General features: G+C 44.1%; 1 protein-coding gene across 2 annotated transcripts in view; it reads right to left on the bottom strand.

Moving 5' to 3' along the window:
* The window catches only part of COG3 (component of oligomeric golgi complex 3), a 60,114-nt gene extending 52,506 nt beyond the window's left edge, over positions 1 to 7,608 (bottom strand). The window contains exons 1-2 of one of the 2 annotated variants that reach the window (XM_043477677.1): positions 7,278 to 7,376; positions 595 to 760 (exon numbers count right to left, since the gene is read on the bottom strand). Coding sequence is in view for 1 of the 2 variants with exons in the window: in XM_043477676.1 (XP_043333611.1) it covers positions 7,278 to 7,454 (177 nt within the window). In the remaining variant the exon portion in view is untranslated. Of the gene's footprint in view, positions 1 to 594; positions 761 to 7,277 lie in introns of both variants that reach the window. The other variant, XM_043477676.1, reaches the window with a different exon arrangement.
* Between the last annotated feature and the right edge of the window lie 11,987 nt (positions 7,609 to 19,595).

Here is a 19,595-nt window from a genome sequence, read left to right as displayed (position 1 = left end):
AAATTATGACCAACCTAGACAGCATATTGAAAAGCAGAGACATTACTTTGCCAACAAAGGTCTGTCTAGTCATGGCTATGGTTTTTCCAGTAGTCATGTATGGATGTGAGAGTTGGACTATAAAGAAAGCTGAGTGCTGAAGAATTGATGCTTTTGAACTGTGGTGTTGGAGAAGACTCTTGAGAGTCCCTTGGACTGCAAGGAGATCCAACCAGTCCATCCTAAAGGAGGTCAGTCCTGGGTGTTCATTGGAAGGACTGATGTTGAAGCTGCAACTCCAATACTCTGGCCACCTGATGTGAAGAGCTGACTCATCTGAAAAGCCCCTGATGCTGGGAAAGATTGAAGGCAGGAGGAGAAGAGGACGACAGAGGATGAGATGGTTGGATGGCATCACCGACTCGATGGACATGGGTTTGGGTGGACTCCAGAAGTTGGTGATGGACAGGGAGGCCTGGAGTGCTGCGGTTCATGGGGTCACAAAGAGTCGGACACAACTGAGCAGCTGAACTGAACTGAATGCAGGAGATGTAAGCGACACAAGTTCGATCTCTGGGTTGGGAAAATCCCCTGGAAAACGAAATGGCAACCTACTCCAGCGTTCTTGCCTGACAAATTCCACGGACAAAGGAACCTGGCGGGCTACAGTCCTTGCAAAGAGTCAGACACGACTGAGCACTTTTCTTTTTTTTTTTTTTTTTCAACGACTGAGCACTTTTTATTCGTCCAAAATAGAAATTCCATTATCTGTATGGGGCCACTGCAAAAACAAGAAACCAAAAGTGTGAGAAAACAGACTTCTTGGATCACTGGGAAGCTGCACACAGAAAAAGTTTAGGAAGGTGACTGATCCCCAATCTCCACACAAATGAGTCTGGCTGGAGAGCCAGGAGGGTCTTGGGTGTATGTAAATATGTATTAAGGGCATCACCTCTTCATATAAACTCGTGCTGAATGGTGACACATCTCTGCATATAAAAGGACTGTTGGGCAGTAAGAATTAAGTTTCTGAGATCTGGTGAGAATCTACCTTGAGTTTAAAGTGTGACCAGAACTGTCCGCTGCCACCAGAGGTCTGAGGACAGAGGAAGCCAAGGGCAGCTGCGCACGCCCTGGGCGGCCACGCCAGCCTCCAACCAGCTGTCTCCTCGGGAGGCGCCGCCGGAGACAGTGCTCCACGCGCGGAGCACGAAGCCTGCCAATCAGTCAGCCGAGAAATCGGAGCTACTGCTATCATCATGTTATCGTTATTACCACCACTACTTACCAGCAGAAACAGAGTAAGTTTATTTGATTAATTTGTATTGAAGTACAGTCGATTTACAATGCTGTGCTAGCTTCCGCTGTACGGCAAAGTGGTCCAGCCACACACAAACACAAATCTTTCTTCAGATTCCTTCCCGCTACAGGTTGTTACAAGGTGCTGAACATAGCTCTCTGCGCTCTACAGACAGCCCTGTTGCTAATCTCGTCTATATGCAGTAGGAAACACCTGCTAACCCCAAGCTCCTCAGTTACCCCTCCCTCTCCCACCTTTGGGAGCCATAAGTCGGCTTCCACATTTGTGAATCTGTGTGTTTTGTAAATAAGTATTTGTGTCGTTGTTTTGGACTCCACATATGTCATACCATATTTGTTTTTGTCTGACTCACCTGACTTAGTATAATCTCTAATTCATCCATGTTGCTGCAAATGGCATTATTTCATTCCTTTTTAAGGCTACATAATAGTCCACTGTATAAATGCCAAATCTCCTTAGTTCATTCATCTGCTGATGGACATTTAAGTTGCTTCTGTGTCTTGGCTATTATAAGTAGTGGTGCTATGAATCCTGGAGTGCATGTATCTTTTCAAATTAAGAGTTTTCTCCTGATGTACACCCAGGAGTGGGACTGCTGGCTCATATGGTAGTTCTGTTTTTAGTCTTTTAAGAAACCCCCATATTGTTGTCCATAGTGGCTGCACCGATTTGCATTCCCATCAACAGTGCAAGAGGGTTCCCTTTACGGAGTAAGTAAATTTATTTGTCAGAATTGAACTGCTTCTTGGAAACAGAATAGTCTATAAATTACCTTTATCAGTTATTTATGAACAGATCATGACAACAATCAAACACATAATTCTCTCAGCAGTTTATACGTTATCTGAGAAGCTCAGACTGGTAAAACATCTACCTGCACTGCAGGAGACCTGGGTTCCATCCCTGGGTTGGGAAGATACCCTGGAGAAGGAAATGGCGGTCCACTCCAGTATCTTGCCTGGAGAATCCCATGGACAGAGGAGCCTGGTGGCTACAGTCCATGGGGTTGGAAAGAGTCAGACACAACTGAGCAATGAACACACACACAAGAAGGTAAAGGGGGGAGGGAGATGTGGATCAGGCAGAGATTTGGGGAAAAAAAGCAGAAAGCAAGAAAGCACACGGAGGCTAGGCTGAAATACAAAGGCTAGACAGAGTGTGGCTTGCACTCTTATTATAAGAAAAATACAAATAATCTACAAACTGTATTCCACTAGAGAGCTGAGGTCCCAGTGTCATCAAGCAGCTAAAAAGCTAGAAAAAGAAGGGCACCTTCAGGCCCACCAATAGCTGAGGGTTGAGGAGGAACGGTAAGAAAACACAAAATTCAAAATGATATGAAACATCTTCTTCCCACGGACCCATTCCCCAGCCACCCAGTTCCCTCCCCAGGAGTTACTAATGTTAACTAGTTTCTCATGAAGCTTTTCTAAGGCAATTTATGCATATACAAAGGAAGTGTACCTTTTTTTAAAAACCCAAATAACAGTATAATACATACATCTTGCCTTTTTTATTTGACATGCAGCATTTTCAACAGAGTATAAGAAAAAGATGGGGGAAAAAAAAAGAAAAAGATGGAATTTATTTTCTTACTTCAAATTCACAACTCTTGTCATTAAATTATAACAAGGGCATTATTTTACAAGTCCAGCAGTTTAGAATGATTACATGAAAATCAAGTTGCCCTCTTCCCTTCTCTGACCTTTCAATCCTTCTCTGAGGTAATACCAACGCTTATAATTTGAGAAGTATTTCTAAGGAATTGTAGGGTAAAATGAAGAACTTTTAAAAGCAGAAGGAACTGAAGAGATTATCTGTAATTTTTATCAACTTTCTTTTATAAAAATTATTCACATTTTTATTCCAAAACTTCAGAAGAGTTAAAAAGTTCACTGTTTTCAGTATTTTTGGCGGTTATTCCATAACTCGAAAACACAGATTAACAAAACTGTGTTTGAATTCATCAATTTAAGGTCCTATCTACTGACTCCCATGATGTAAAGTGAAATTAATACCTTTAGTATTTCCTTCTATATTTACTCTCAAATTCTGTTACCTATATACCACCTCTTTTATAGACTGTCAAAATTTGTATTGCTAGATAATTAAGTCTTAGATTCATTTCTTAAATGATGAATTTGCCAAAATCGCAGGTTTACTGAAACCACCTTTTTTTTGGGTGTGCCACATCCTCATTACTGTCAAGTCAAAAGGATCCGGGGTGTCATACATGTGCTCTGTCACTTTGAACAAAAACGTATTCTCTAATACACTTTAGAAAATAAAGTCATATGAAAACTCTATCTACTTGAGAAGGTACTACACACTCCAAATATAATATAGACGTTGTGAGTAAATGAGACAATCTGAATTATGAAGGAGCATTCTACTTGATCACTTCACGCACAAATGACCACTTTCCAACCACAAGGACTTTTAAATATCAGAAGCAGAAGGCGGCTTCCTGTCCTGTTGCCTCGTTCTAATACAAAACCATTTTCTCTCAAACCAAACAAGCTAGAAGTCACAATGCAACCACTTCTAAGAAACAATTTTTTAGAATCACAAAACAAGTTGCTTTCTAAGAGGTTATGAGGGAATTCGCTGGTGGTCTCTTGGATAAGACTCCTCACTCCCAAAAGAGGGGCCCGGGATTCAACCCCTGGTCAAGGAATTAGATCCCACGTACCACAACTAAGACCTGGTGCAGTCAAATAAATAATAAATATGTTTTTTAAAAAAGAAGTTATAAAAAGATGTCCTCATTAGGTACATCTGCCCAGCTGTCTTCGTTCCTCAAAGCACCTGGAACAGAACAGGAAATTAAGAAACATGTGTTGGTGTCACCAACTGTCCTGTTCTGACCGCTCTTTCACTCCTGGAGAGGAGATGACCGAACACCTCTGGTTCACACGCACTGTCCCGGTGTCCGGATGGAGAGGACATCAACCATCAGAGAGGAAAGAGCCCAGACTGGGGTTCCTGACTGGTAGTTCCAGAGAGCTACTGTATATAAACGGGGACACTAACATATTAAATAACTAATTACAAACTATCAAGCCTTGCCTGACCAGCTGAGCAGGTCCAGGAAAAAATAAGCAAATATGCCTTTCTCTCCAAACTTTTCTTGCACAGTTTTGGGTTGGAGAAAATCACTTTTGTAATCAATGTAATGAATTTATTCCCTAAACGAAACCTGACATTATCGACTCTGCTTGGAGGAAATCATTGAAGAGGTACAGATGGAGACTCAGAACCTTCCTCAAGGCACCTAACTCCTCCTCTTCTGCCATCTGGTCTGAGTGACACCTACATCAGCTCAAGGAGGTAAGACTCTAGCCTGTACTTTTACAGGGCTAGCCACCTGGGGAGAGAAGCACATTCATAATACAATACTGACAGGCAGCTTGCTGTGTGCACACACATCATTTAATTCTCACATACCCGGAGAGGCACATATCATCCCCACTGTATAAAGAAGAAAACAGTTTCAGGGAAGGATCAATCTAAAGTCACAAAGCCTTTAGGAAAACAGCTCTAACAGTCAATTACAGGTAACTTTCAGGGTAAATCATCTCAGCATTTTATCCAGAATGACTAAACTCAGCAGAAAGAAAAAGGATCTCATGACTAAAAAACATGCCCTAGCTACAAGAAACCAGTCTACCACAAATTTTCTTATTTAACACCAACTTAAAAGGTGTAACTCCTTTCCAAGAAAAGACTAGTTCACTTTTATAAAAAAGAAGGTTATTAACAGCTTTATGATATTTATTGAAAGTTAGCTGGTCTCTTGCTATTCAACTAACTTGCCCAGTTCCTGCTATTCAGGAAACAATTTATCTCCTGAAAACTGGAAAATGCTACAGAAAATCCTTTACAGATACCTGGGTTGGACAAAATAAAAACTGAGGCATTCTTTCTCACTGCCAATGTTAAAAGAGTGACAACAGGGTTAAAAAATTCAGTTTCCGTCTTCCCTGGTGGTTCAGTGGTAAGGAATCTACCTGCCAATTCAGGAGACACCAGGTTCAATCCCCGGGTCAGGAAGATCCCCTGGAGGAGGAAATGGCAACCCACTCCGGAATTCTTGCCTGGAGAATCCCATGGACAGAGGAGCCTGGAGGGCTACAGTCATGGGGTCCCAGAGTCAGATGAGACTGAGCACACACATGCACACACAAGTCTCCCCATCAGACACATCAAGGGGAAAGAGCGCTGTTGAAAGCAGAAGGGCAATGAGAATCCCTCTAACGGGTTCCAGGATGGGTAAATGACAGGCTGGTATCTGATTCTCACAGGAATCCAACACGAAGACTGCACACACCAGAAGACCCTCACTGAACCTCTGATCTGGTCACACTCTACCTACCCAGGACTTTACATTGCCTTGTCCTCCAGCTAGATTACTTTTCTTGTCTTTACAACGCTGGCTTCTTGTTTTCCAACGTGAGTTCTCTACTTAGTCAATTTCTTAGAAAGGCCTTCCATCTTATCTGAAAGGGCATACCTCATTCCTTGGTGTCATACCATCCTGTTTTATTTTCTCTATATCCTGGACCACCATTTGAACTTACCTTCTTAGCTCTTTTTTTACATATTTATGATCACCATAATTATGTCAGCTCCATGAGGCAGGGATCTTGTCTTTCTTATCTTTCCATCCTCAATTCCTCGCCCTCAGTCAGGCACATAATATATGTTAAATGACTGCATGGGGCTAACAGTAGGCATTATATTGCACGAATATCTCATAACAGGATGAAAATGAAGAAATTCCATTTACTTCTCTCCAACCGCTTTTCCTCATGCTCGATGGGAAGAATAATAGTTTGTGACCCAAGGCAACAGAAACAAATTGGGTCACTTTTCTTATGGGACACAGTTTGCCAAAGGTACTGTGATGTCCAAGCATACTGCTTTGGTAACAGGCCAGATCCAACTATAAACAGACTGAAATATTTACAGAGCAAACTTCTATTCCCCGAGCATAAAAGGTTTTGATGGCAACGCCAAAGCAAATTTCTACCTACTTCATTTATTTCAAATCCAATTTCAGCACAGACTTATACAGGTGGACAGAGAAACCCAAGAAAGAACACCTGTATTTTACTGCAAAGCATGAGGCAATGTAAGTGAGAACTTTCGAACCGAAGTTCTTACCCTCTAAAAGCTTAAATCGCTAAACTCCACCTGCCTTTGGACACCAACGTGTGAAAACAAGGCTTTCAACATCAAAAGTAACTATGGGTACAAATAAAATGACCTTCTAAACCTGGCCCCCAAACCAGAAAAAGTTTGTCAAACATCTGACAACTCATGAAACATACTTCTTGATACTATAATTAATTGAACTGAATCACACAGGCAGTAAAATGCACAGCATCCCAAAATGGTACTTATAATTAGAAACGTTGACACTAAAACCGAAAGCCAGCATTATCTAATAAAGTACTGACCTAGCTTCCAAAGAAAAACATTTTTATAAATATAAACACAACCGGCACTTGATTCGAGAGCTCAACAGATCAACGTGCGATGAATGAAAACTGTCACCGGGGGCTAACGCTGGTCTTCCCCAGGCGCCCCTAGGGAAAAAGGAAGCCGGGTTATTCATTACGGTGGCAAACGAACACCAACAGGAGGCTGTCCTGAAAGCGAAGCACTTCGGGTTCGCCGCGCTCTCCTTCCGGGAGAGTGTGGGCGGCAGGACCGGGCCTCGGTGACCCCAGGGACACCCGGGGCGAGACACCAGGGGCAAAGCTCCCGGCCAACCGGCCCGCGCCGCAGGGGGAGCGCCGGCGGTCCCGGGCAGCGAGAGGCCTGACAGCCCGGGAAAGGGAGCAGCCTCGCCCACCGGAGCCGTCCCTGCGCCCGGGAAGGAGGGCAGAGACCCGGGGCGGGGGTCTACAGGGCGGGCGTCGGCGGACGCGGCCACGGAGCTGACCCAGCCCGGCTCCCGCCGTCGCCTCACCTCGGCCGGCACGGGCAGGGCCTCGGCAGCCGCCTTCAGCGCCAGCACCGAGTCCGTCTGCCGGTCGGTCAGCGGAGCCGTCGTGTCCGCTCTCCCATCCCACAGAGCCAGCTTCTCCCGAGCGTCGCGCTCCGCCGCCGCCTCTGGCAGCGACAGCAGCAGAGCCGCCTCCGCCATCGCCGCCTCCCCGGCCCGCAGCAGCAGCGGGGAGGTGGGGACCCCGAGAGAGACACAGAGAGGCCCGAGGCCACTTCCGGGAGCGCTGAGGCTTCCAGCGCGGCACCGGCGGCGGGGCGGGGCGAGCCAGAACACTCTGACTCCGGAAGCGATTCCCTCCCCTGCGTGAGCGGGACTGAGTCCAGGACCGACGTGGCTTTCGACCGGGTACAAGTATTTCCGGTTGGGACGTAGAGACCGAGAGGACGAAGGCTCTAGGCCCTAACGGAAATAGACTTGCCCCTACCGGAAGTCCCTGCTTCAACATCAATAACTTTATTGTTACGTGTCGTTATTGACAACTGTGCTCCGTGACCCTGCCGGCAGGGGCCTTACTGAGCTCCAGGATCTGCTGCCTCTCTCAACTCACAGCACCGTAATTTGGGTTCGGTCTGTGGATTGCGATTTCCGTGTTGACGTGTTGAGTTACCACAACTTTTCCAACATTCAAAATTCCGCTGTTAGAAATCTAATTTATGAAAACATAAAAACTCAAAGGCTTAGGTATATCAGACATCATGTATGCTAAGTCGCTTCAGTCGTGTCCGACTCTTTGCAACCCCATGGATTGTAGCCTGCCAGACTCCTCTGTCCCTGGGGATTCTCCAGGCAAGAATACTGGAGTGGGTTGCCGGGTCTTCCTCCAATATCAGGCATCATAAATAGTATCAAATAACCACTCAAACGTCAGGCATTGAAGAACTGGATCAATAATTCAGGACACAGATGTGTAACTGGAAAGCTGTTCTGCCATTTATATCATATAGATTTCAGCAACAGAATAAATAATGATATTATTTGACCGTAACCTGTAGAATAAAATAAATACCTGAGTTCACACTGATATGAATAAATAAATAGGGGAGAAAAAAACTCCATTTTACTAAAGAATTTCAACAAATAAATGTAGAAAGACCAAAGGAAAAAAATCACTAAGGATATCACAGCAATAATTAAAAAGCAGGGGAAAATCTAAGGATGCTAAAATTAGTGGGTCAAAGTTGGAGGAGATACAGAAATCTGCATAGTATCAAAGGATCTCTCAAAGATATTTATTAATGGGGGGAGGTGAGGGTGACTATAAACATTACAGTGGAGAAACCTGGAAGACATCCCCTTAACCAAGTGATCAAGGTCAACATCATCACCATGAAACTCCTAATGATAGATCAAGAAGGACACAGTATCACTTCTGTGATATTCTTGCCAGAAATGCAAAACCACATTCTCATTATGAGAAAACATCAAACAAACTCAAATTGACAGACATCCTACAAAACTGCTCACCAGTAGTCTTCAAAAGTGTCAAAGTGAAAAAACAAAAAAAAAGTCAAAGTCATAAATGAGAAGGAAGACTGAGGAATTATTACATTTAGGGGATGAGAGAGACTTGACAAGTAGATGCAATGTGGGAGCCTGGATTGGATCTTGGGACAAAAAAGGGAAAACTATAGAAAAAAATAAGCACTATGGTTTAGATAACAGTAGTGTACCAAAGTAACTTCCCAGCTTTGATTGTTGTACATGATGTGGTTATGTAAGATGGTAACACAAGGTGAAAATGGATGAAGGGCACATCTGAACTCTGTAGCACTTCTGCAGTTTTCTAAAGTCTAAAATGGCATCACCGACACAATGGACATGGGTTTGGGTGGACTCCAGGAGTTGGTGATGGACAGGGAGGCCTGGCGTGCTGCAGTTCATGGGGTCGCAAAGAGTCAGACACAACTGAGCGACTGAACTGAACTGAAAATTATATTAAAGTCAAGAGTTAAAACTTTCCTGGTGGTCTAGCAGTTAAGATTCCATAGTTACCATACCCTACATGCCACAGCTAACACCCACTGCAACCAAATAAATATATTAAATATTTTAAAGAGTTAAAATTCTTGTAGCAAATGTGTATCTCTTTGGAGAAATGATAAAACTGAGAATAAAACAGTGTATCATACTGTTGACCAAAAGAAACACTCCCAAAATATTCACAGATGGTTAGAGTTATTAATAATTACTTTATTTTTCTTTTTTTTCAGTGAGTTTTGCATCTAAGTTAAGGGTTTTTTTGTCCGTTTAATTATTATACCTAAAACACACTTTCTCCTTTTCAAGCCAGGCTGATTACAAAAATATCAGAAATGAAGTTTATCCTGTTGAGTTTTGTGATAATAATTCTTCACCAAATATTATCCTTCAGAGGCCAAATATAAGCATCTTCTCTCACACATGTGCTTATTCTGCAGATTTTCCTAAACTCATAATCATGCTTTGTTATTGTTGTTGCCGTCTAGTCACTAAGTTGCGACCAACTCTTTGTGACCCCGTGGACTGTAGCCTACTAAGCTCCTCTGTCCGTGGGATTCTCTAGGCAAGAATACTGGAGTGGGTTGCAATTTCCTTCTCCAAGTGTTCTTCCCAACCCAAGGATCAAACCCAAGGCTCCTGCAGGTGGATTCTTTACCACTGAGCCACCAGGGAAGCCCCATACTTTCTTTTAAATATTATGCTAAATTTCTTAAAATATAATCTGCCAACTGGTGGTTCACAGTGCTACAGGGATGCAGTGCAGGTTGTGATACTCACAGAAATGATTTAGACAAGGGCTGAATCTTTAACCAGCTGCTGTGAGGGCAAATGAGGCAAATGAGGGGAGAGAAGGGTAGATATCCAACACAATGATGACTGGACTATTCTTGAACTGAAGAACTGGAGCTAAGAGAAGACAGCAGAGATCCAGCAGTCACCAGCCGGCCCTGCAGGGTGGGGGAGAGACAAAGGCAATGGAACAGTAACTGCAGTGTTCCTGGGGTATTTTCAATGCAGAACACTGGCACAGAAGTATATACATTTGAACAATGCACTGATTGCTCAAAATTCAGTGGAGAGTGTGGAATATAGTATGCTGAATTCTACTTCAGACTCTAGTGCTCTTTTCTGTATGGGCAAATACTATCTAGTGGCCCCTCACCTCCAGAAGTATAAATTTCCTATAATGGATCCACTTTTACAGTCTATATCACAAGTCAAATTTCTTCCTATTTCCAACTGATGATTAGCTTATTCCCAGATGCACTAGATGCCATGACAAATACAACTGCAGCTTTGCTAATGTAGTTTTTTTGGGGAGAGGTGGCCTCACCTCACAGTTTGCAGGATCTCAGTTGCCCAACCAGGGACTGAACTCAAGTCACAATGGTGAAAGCACCAATCCTAGCCACTAGACCACCAGGGAACTCTCTCTACTGTAATTTTTAACAATATATTTATTTGATTCAAGTATTGACAAGTGTTCCCATAAAGTCATTCAAATTGATAAACACTCATATCACATATATGTGTATATATGCATGTATGTATAAAGCACACATATGTATTCATATGGAGAAGGAAATGGCAGCCTCTAGTATTCTTCCCTGGGAAATCTCATTGACAGAGGACCCTGGTGGGCTACAGTCCACGGGGTTGTAAACAGTAGACGCGACTGAGCACACACAACATGCACACACTATGTGTTCATACAATGTGTGCATGAAAGAGAGAAATGAGAAGACAGGACTGCATAGGCTATCTTGGTGTTGGAGAAGACTCTTGAGAGTCCTTTGGACTGCAAGGAGATCAAACCAGTCCATCCTAAAGGAAATAAGCCCTGAATATTCATTGGAAGGACTGATGCTGAAGCTGAAGCTCCAATGCTTTGGCCACCAGATGCGAAGAACTGACTCATTAGAAAAGATCCTGATGCTGGGAAAGATTGACGGCAGGAGGAGAAGGGGACAACAGAGGATGAGATGGTTGGATGGCATCACTGACTCACTGAACGTGAGTTTGAGCAAGTTCCAGGAATTGGTGATGGAGAGGGAAGCCTGGCACGCTGCAGTCCATGGGCTCGCAAAGAGTCAGACATGACTGAGCGACTGAACTGAACTGATCTTGGGAAAAGGACAAGGATGAGGTCACTGGAGTCTCATCCCCATACCATCATAGATGACATTTTTGTTTATGCTACTGCTAAGTCACTTCAGTTGTGTCCGACTCTGTGCGACCCCATCCCTGGGATTCTCCAGGCAAGAACACTGGAGTGGGTTACCATTTCCTTCTCAAATGCATAAAAGTGAAAAGTGAAAGTGAAGTCACTCAGTCATGTTATTCAAATTTCCCTTTTGACCTCTTGATTGAAACCCTGTAAGTAAGGCAGGTTTTTCTCCCATTTAGGTGTAAATAAATGAAACACAGGATGATGAAGTGAGACCTCAAAGATATTTGTGAAGTTGAAGGAAAATGCCACTTTAATACACTCTTTTCTAGAGGGAATCTTGCCAACACCTATCAGAGCACAGGCCAGAGAAATGGAAAGAGAAGACAGCCCTTTGATCCAGCAATTTTATATGAGAGAATCTATCCTGAGAAATTTTTACATATTAAACACAAAAAAGTACATACATAGGATAATTTTGTGGGGAAAAAATGGACACAGCTTAAATATTTTTCAATAGAGGGAATGGTTTAGTTCCTATTATCTATTGCTACCTAACAAACTAACCCCAAAATCATGCCCTACATGAACCACCACTTCATTATCTTTCATAATCTTGCAGGTCAGGAATTTCTAGAGAGCATATCACAAAAGAGTTGTCTCTGTTCACCATGTCTGGAGCCACAGGGTCTCTCCATGAGGCCGCTCATATGTGAAGACCTCAGAGTATTTGGATGTGACTCAAGGCTTGAAGACATTGTTCCAGCTTCTTCTGACCTTGCATCAGAAGTCACAGAAGGTCATTTCTGCTGCACTCTGCCAAGCGAGTCACTTTAGTCAGGTCAGATTCAAGGGGAGGAGCTGACCCCCTTCCTAATGGGAGGAGTAGTTAAGAATAGGCAGCATTTTTTATTTTTTGCTCTGGTTGTGCTGCAGGATCTTAGTTCCCTGACCAGGGATTGAACCCTCACCCTTGGCAGTGAAAGCATGGAGTCCTAATCACTGGACTACCAAGGAAGTCCCTAATTAGTGTTCCACTGAGAATCCATAAAGTTCTACACATATGTGCAACTATTTGGGGACCTGCCACAAAGAAGCAGAGATGAGTTAGGTTGTGGGATACAAATATTGCAGGGAATTCCCTGATGGTTCACTGGTTAAGACTCCATGCTTCCACTGCAGGGGTCATGAGTTCAGTCCTTGGGGTTCCTACACGGCACAGCATGGCCAAAATATATATGGCAATGGTTTGAGGAGTCTTTCAGAAAAGGGTAGAGGAAAGGAAATTTTCTGAAAGGGATTTGTGACTGTTTTCTGAAATTAAGAACGTGAGCATAAACACCACAGCAGCCTGGAAATTGAGCAACAGCTGGGCCAACTGTAGAGGAAAGAAAGGAAAGCTAGAGGGACTTGGACCTCAGGGGATTGACCAAGAATTGGAAGCCACCTCCACTGGCCTCTGATGGTATTAATCCCCCCACGTGGTGCTCATTCAGCTTGTGACTCCCTGCCAGTAGGTTATGGTGTAAAACATGTAAACATGTACTAGCTGCTGCTGCTGCTGCCAAGTCGCTTCATTCGTGTCCGACTCTGTGCAGCCCCATAGACGGCAGCCCACCAGGCTCCCCCGTCCCTGGGATTCTCCAGGCAAGAACACTGGAGTGGGTTGCCATTTCCTTCTCCAATGCATGGAAGTGAAAAGTGAAAGTGAAGCCGCTCGGTCCTGTCCAACTCTTAGCGACCCCATGGACTGCAGCCCACCAGGCTCCTCCATCCATGGGATTTGCCAGGCAAGAGTACTGGAGTGGGGTGCCATTGCCTTCTCCGTATGTACTAGCAGTAAATCTAAAATAACCGAACCCTAACACAAGGTCTTAAGTGGTTATCCCCACCTCCCAAAGAAGGTTCCTTCCTTCTCCCCTTGGCTGGGATGTGGGGAGGGGAGGTACTGGTCACCTTTTGGTCACCTCTGGAGGACTCCTCTGGGTGGAAATATGCTCTCCAGCCTTCTGGTTGGTAAATGAGGGATGTTTTGTTTGGTTTTGATGATTAAAAACAAAACAACCAAAAAGCAAAAACGCATGTCTTCTTTTTTAAATAAGTTTCATGATTATGGCATGGCATAACAGGCAGATATTCACGCGAAATATCCTAGATCCTGCATTTTAAAATTTTCATCTGCAGATTTTTATCAAGCATGACTGGCATTTTGTTGACTCGAACTGTAAACTTGAAACAGGGGAAAAGAAAAAAATTCTTGCCACGTTTGTTTCTCCCCTACCCCCGCTACCCCCCCCCTTCCTCCCCCCACAACCCCGCTGCCCCCACTTCCTTCCTGGGTTGTGAGCTTGCTAAGGAACAACTGTGGCTGAGCCTCAGGGCCCACCAGGGCTGCCCGTGGTTTCCGTGGTCCGGCTTCCCCTCCTTCCCCGCCTCCAAGTCTGCGCTTGCGCCTCCCGCTGGCCGCGGCAGGTGGGCGGGCGCCTGGGGGGCTCGCGCGCCAGTGGCCGGCTCACCCTAAAACCGCGACAGCCACGCAGGGCCCGCTCCTTTCTGGGCCGGAGTAGTGACTAGGACCCCGCGTATCTGTACCAGGCTGCCTGGGGACACTCCCGTTCTTGTCACAGAAGCTGGATCCCAGGCGGCCACGACCCAGCTCCCGCCGGAGAGCATCAGCATCCCAGCCTGGGGTCTCTTTGGAGGCTTCGCTGCACACGAGATGGATGATGGTTAAGCCGGTTCGCTTACATTCCCAAGGCCAGTGCCAGGGTCGGTCCAGGGTGCTCACCATCCTCTGCCTGTCCTTGGGTCTGTGCTGACAATGCAGAACGGTGTTTAAGAGCCGGGTCCCAGAGGCCAACCACCAGGGCTAGACCCTGGTCACCTTCCCCGAGTGAATGTGGGGATTGTAACCTCCGTGCCTCAGCGTCCTGATGTGGAAAGGTGTACTGAGTAAAATAATACAAGTACGTGCCCTTAGACGAAAATGAGATGCTCTAATGTGGAAGCTTTAGCATCACACAGGGTGGCTGCTCAATAAGGCGTAGGTATTGGGGGGCGGGGGGAGAGGAAGGAGGAGGAACTTTGACTTTCGAGTGGCTTAGATTTTATTTTAACCTCTGGAATTTTCCAGGCTGACCTTCCAAAGCCTCTAGGACTTGATGGCAGCTGTACCTCTGCCTGTGGGGACCTCCCAGTAATACCATCGAGCACGTTCCAAGGACAACTTCCCCACCTGCTTTCCAACCTTTCTTCTGTGCCAAGCCCCGAGGACCGGACCCACTGCCAGCAGTCATCAGCGTCTATTTCCACCTAGTTCTCAAGTGGGATGGGGCTCCAGAAGCACGTTCACTGGATTGAGAAGCCCTGATACTAATGACAGTCCACGCTCCCCAGCCCCATAAGGAATCACTGTTTTACACCAGCAACATCACACACCTGGGACACCCAAAGCATGTGCCTGTGTCTCAGCCCACACAGTTAATGAGGCCCCATCCTGCTCCTCCATGGGGCTCTGAGCAGCTAGAAGCAGCTTCGTGGTCATCTTGACAGTTTCTAGCTTAAAGTGACTTCAGGCTTTATTCTCAGAGAGCAAATAGCACACACCAGCACCTGGGTGTGTTCCCAAGTAAGGGCTCTTGACCTTGTAAGAATGGGATTAAGAGCCAGAAGAAAACCTAAAGAGCCTAAAATCAAACTCTTTCCATTCTACAGATGAGCAAACTGAGGTAGACAGAGAGATGACCAGTCTAAAGCCCTATGGATGATTAATGTCAAAACTAGGACTAGAACTCAGATAACCTGGGGATGATGCTCTTTGTGCTAAACCAGAGTTTTTCCAAGTTGTGTGTGAGTGGTCGGTTGCTCAGTTGTGTCCAAGTGATACACAAAGCCTTTAAAAAAAACTTGCAGAGTCCCAACTCTGACATAAACAACTGTATGATGTTATTTAAGCATGGGGAAAAAAGAAAAAGAAAACTTGACCTAAAAGCTTTGCATGTTTATATCAAAGTGGATTTATAAGCTACATATCAGTAAAAATATAAAACCAGTAACATTCAAAGTAACAATAAAGACGTGGATGATACTGTCTTGCTGGAAAACGAACTTGCTGCTGACAATATGAAGACGGTGCTGATTCCTGCCACAGAGCTGCTTTGGGGTTCTCACACTCATGTTACACCAGCAACACACTCAGTCATTTGAATCACCAGGAAGTCTTCACGCAGGCTGTATCCCAAACATCATGTTGTCCTTAAATGGCTTATACATTTGTTCAGTCGCTCTGTTGCATCCCACTTTTTGTGACCCCATGGACTGCAGCACACCAGGCTTCCCTGTCCTTCACCATCTCCCGGAGTTTGCTCAAACTCATGTCCATTGAGTTGGCGATGCCATCCAACCATCTCGTCCCCTTCTCCTCCTGCCTTCTATCTTTCCCAGCATCAGGGTCTTTGCCAATTAGTTGGCTCTTAGCATCACGTCGCAAAGTATTGGAGCTTCAGCTTCAGAATCAGTCCTTCCAATGAATATTCACAGTTGATTTCCTTTAGGATTGACTGGTTTGATCTCCTTGCAGTTCAAGGGATTCTCAAAGAGTCTTATCCAAAGGCACCAATTCTTTGGTGCAACAGGCCTGCCTGTTTGTTGTGATCCACACAGTCAAAAGCTTTAGCATAGTCATCAAAGCAGATGTTTTTCTGGAATTCTCTAGCTTTTTCTATGATCCAGCAGATGTTGGCAAACTCTGGTTCCTCTGCCTTTTCTAAATCCAGCTTGTACATACCATTTGCATATAAATCAATCCCTGTTCTTCTGTAGCTTAATTAAAAGTGAGGGAGGTGGGGTAGAAACTGAAATCATGTGGCAATCCTAAGACAATCATGCTGATGATGTAGAAAAAATATCTACATAAAGTATATGAAATGAAAACACACATTAAAAACACTGATCCAAGGCTTTGGTTCAAGAAACACCACACAGCAACTTCCCTGATGGTCCAGTGGTTAGACTCCACACTTTCATAGCAGGGGGCATGGATTCGATCTCTGATCACACAACTAAAATCCTGCTTGCCAGGCACTGTAGCAAAAAATAGAAGGAAAAAAAAAAGCCACACATTGTATCCTGCTGCTCTAAAGGCACAGATAATGGTGAACATCCCTATTACATGCCATAAATGTCTGTAAACATTCTAAAGCTGTTTATCTTTGCTTCGTAAGACTTTTCATCCATGAATGTCTTAGAATAGGCTGCTGGAAATGGAAAACTGTGTATGGGACAGCAGTCAAGGGTGTTCCAGATCAAGGATGGGAAGAGAACATGGAGGAGATGGAGACACGGATCCCAAGACATCCTTCCGTTCCACTTCAAGGTCTCACCTCTCACCACTCAGTGATTAAAATCTGACCACTGCCAAAGATCCCAGCTAATAATGTAGCATCACAAGAACAGCTGATGTTGTAGTATCAAGTACCTCTCATCTGCTCCTTACTTTACCCAGTAGGTGAAGTTTAAGTGCCAAAACATTAAATCATAGCATCGGTGAGGAGGAAAGATTAAACATCTGGCTTCTCAGATTTATACATTCACTTCATGGCTTACAATGAAGTCACAAGATGAAATCATTTGAAAGAAAACATTCTTATGCCACCTGCATGTCTGCAGCTCCCTCTTGCGTTTTTCAGAGCATGGTAATTTAAAACTGTTGAATTTCTTCCTACATGATCCCTAATTGATTATCAGAATCACTTCTCTTAGTGTTGGTTTTTATAGCTTCAAAAAGTATTTGAAGATCTGTTTCCCTTTTCAAATTATTACTTTGCTTACTCACTGTATCAATTTCTCATTCACACATCAGTGATCTGTATAAATCACTTTAAAAATGGACAATTTACTTAAATAGTAGGTTAGGCTTTATTTCACGACAGAATTGCTTCCTTAGGTCAGACATATGGTCCCCCAGCTTGCAATTTAGAATCAAGGGATATTTTGAATAAAGACATAAGCACTTGTCAAGTTTTCAACCTGAAAAATCTATGAACTGCATGTTTACTAGTCATAAAATTTAAAGAAATGGAAAAAAAAAACATTATTACATTATGTTGCCAAAAAATAACTTCCTAGCCTTGCTTCTTCAAGTTTAGGGGTGGTAAATGTTTCCCACAGCAGCTCATATCTAGGTTTTCTAACAACCATGGTTGGTCTCTTTAACTCCATTCAAGTCTTTACATAAATTCTGCTTCTTGATGGGAACTTGTCCAAATACAACCTTTTCATTCTGTCCCCCAAGTCTCTTAACCTTTCATATTTCCCATCTCCTTGTCTCAAGCTGTATACAGAGAAATTTTCTAAGATCTATTTTACAGGTTGAGACGGGCGGTGCAGGAGCGCGGCGAGAGGAGCTACCCCACGTCCAAGGTAAGGAGCAGCGGCTGAGTTTTACTGGAGCAGCCCTGAAGAGATACCCACGTCCAAGGTAAGAGAGACCCAAGACAGTTGGCACTGAGGGAGGGCATCAGAGGGCAGACAGACGGAAACCACAATCACAGACAACTAGGCAATCAGATCACACGGACCACAGCCTTGTCTAACTCAATGAAACTAAGCCATGCCGTGTGGGGCCATCTGAGACAGACGGGTCATGGTGGAGAGTCTGACAGAATGTGGTCCACTGGAGAAGGGAATGGCAAACCACTTCAGTATTCTTGCCTTGAGAACCCCATGAACAGTATGAGAAGGCAAAAAGATAGGACACTGAAAAATGAACTCCCCAGGTCGGCAAGTGCCCAATATGCTACTGGAGATCAGTGGAGAAATACTGGAGGGATGGAGCCAAAGCAAAAACAACACCCAGTTGTGCATGGGTCTAGTGGTAGAAGCAAGGTTCGATGCTGTAAAGAGCAATATTGCATAGGAACCTGGAACGTTAGGTCCATGAATCAAGGCAAATTGGAAGTGGTCACACAGGAGATGACAAGAGTGAACATCAACATTCTAGGAATCAGCAAACTAAGATGGACTGGAATGGGTGAATTTAACTCAGATGACCACTGTATCTACTACTGTGGGCAGGAATCCCTTAGAAGAAATGGAGTAGCCATCATAGTCAACAAGAGTCTGAAATGCAGTACTTGGATGCAATCTCAAAATGACAGAATGATCTCTGTTCCTTTCCAAGGCAAACCATTCAATATCACGGTAATCCAAGTCTATGCCCTAACCAGTAATGCTGAAGAAGCTGAAGTTGAACAGTTCTATAAAGACCTACAAGACCTTCTAGAACTAACACCCAAAAAACATGTCCTTTTCATTATAGGGGACTGGAATGCAAAAGTAGGAAGTCAAGAAACACCTGAAGTAAATTTGGCCTTGGAGTACAGAATGAAGCAGGGAAAAGGCTAACAGAGTTTTGCCAAGAGAATGCACTGGTCATAGCAAACACCCTCTTCCAACAACACAAGACTCTACACATGGACATAACCAGATGATCGACACCAATATCAGATTGATTATATTCTTTGCAGCCAAAGATGGAGAAGCTCTATACAGTCATCAAAAACAAGACCGGGAGCTGACTGTGGCTCAGATCATGAACTCCTTATAGCCAAATTCAGAGTGAAATTGAAGAAAGTGGAGAAAACCACTAGACCATTCAGGTATGACCTAAATCAAATCCCTTATGACTATACAGTGGAAGTGAGAAATAGATTTAAGGGACTAGATCTGATAAACAGAGTGCCTGATTAACTATGGACGGACGTTCGTGACATTATAAAGGACACAAGAATCAAGACCATCCCCAAGAAAAAGAAATGCAAAAAAGGAAAATGGCTGGCTGAGGAGGCCTTACAAATAGCTGTGAAAAGAAGGGAAGCGAAAAGCAAAGAAGAAAAGGAAAGATATACCCATTTGAATGCAGAGTTCCAAAGAATAGCAAGGAGAGATAAGAAAGCCTTCCTCAGCAATCAATGCAAAGAAATAGAAGAAAACAATAGAATGGGAGAGACTAGAGATCTCTTCAAGAAAATTAGAGATACCAAGGGAACACTTCATGCAAAGATGGGCACAATAAAGGACAGAAATGGTAGGGACCTAACAGAAGCAAAAGATATTAAGAAGAGATGGCAAGA

This window comes from Cervus canadensis, chromosome 9 (genome assembly GCF_019320065.1).
Source record: "Cervus canadensis isolate Bull #8, Minnesota chromosome 9, ASM1932006v1, whole genome shotgun sequence".
NCBI classification, from domain to species: domain Eukaryota; kingdom Metazoa; phylum Chordata; class Mammalia; order Artiodactyla; family Cervidae; genus Cervus; species Cervus canadensis.
This window is presented reverse-complemented; position numbering and strand designations above follow the sequence as displayed.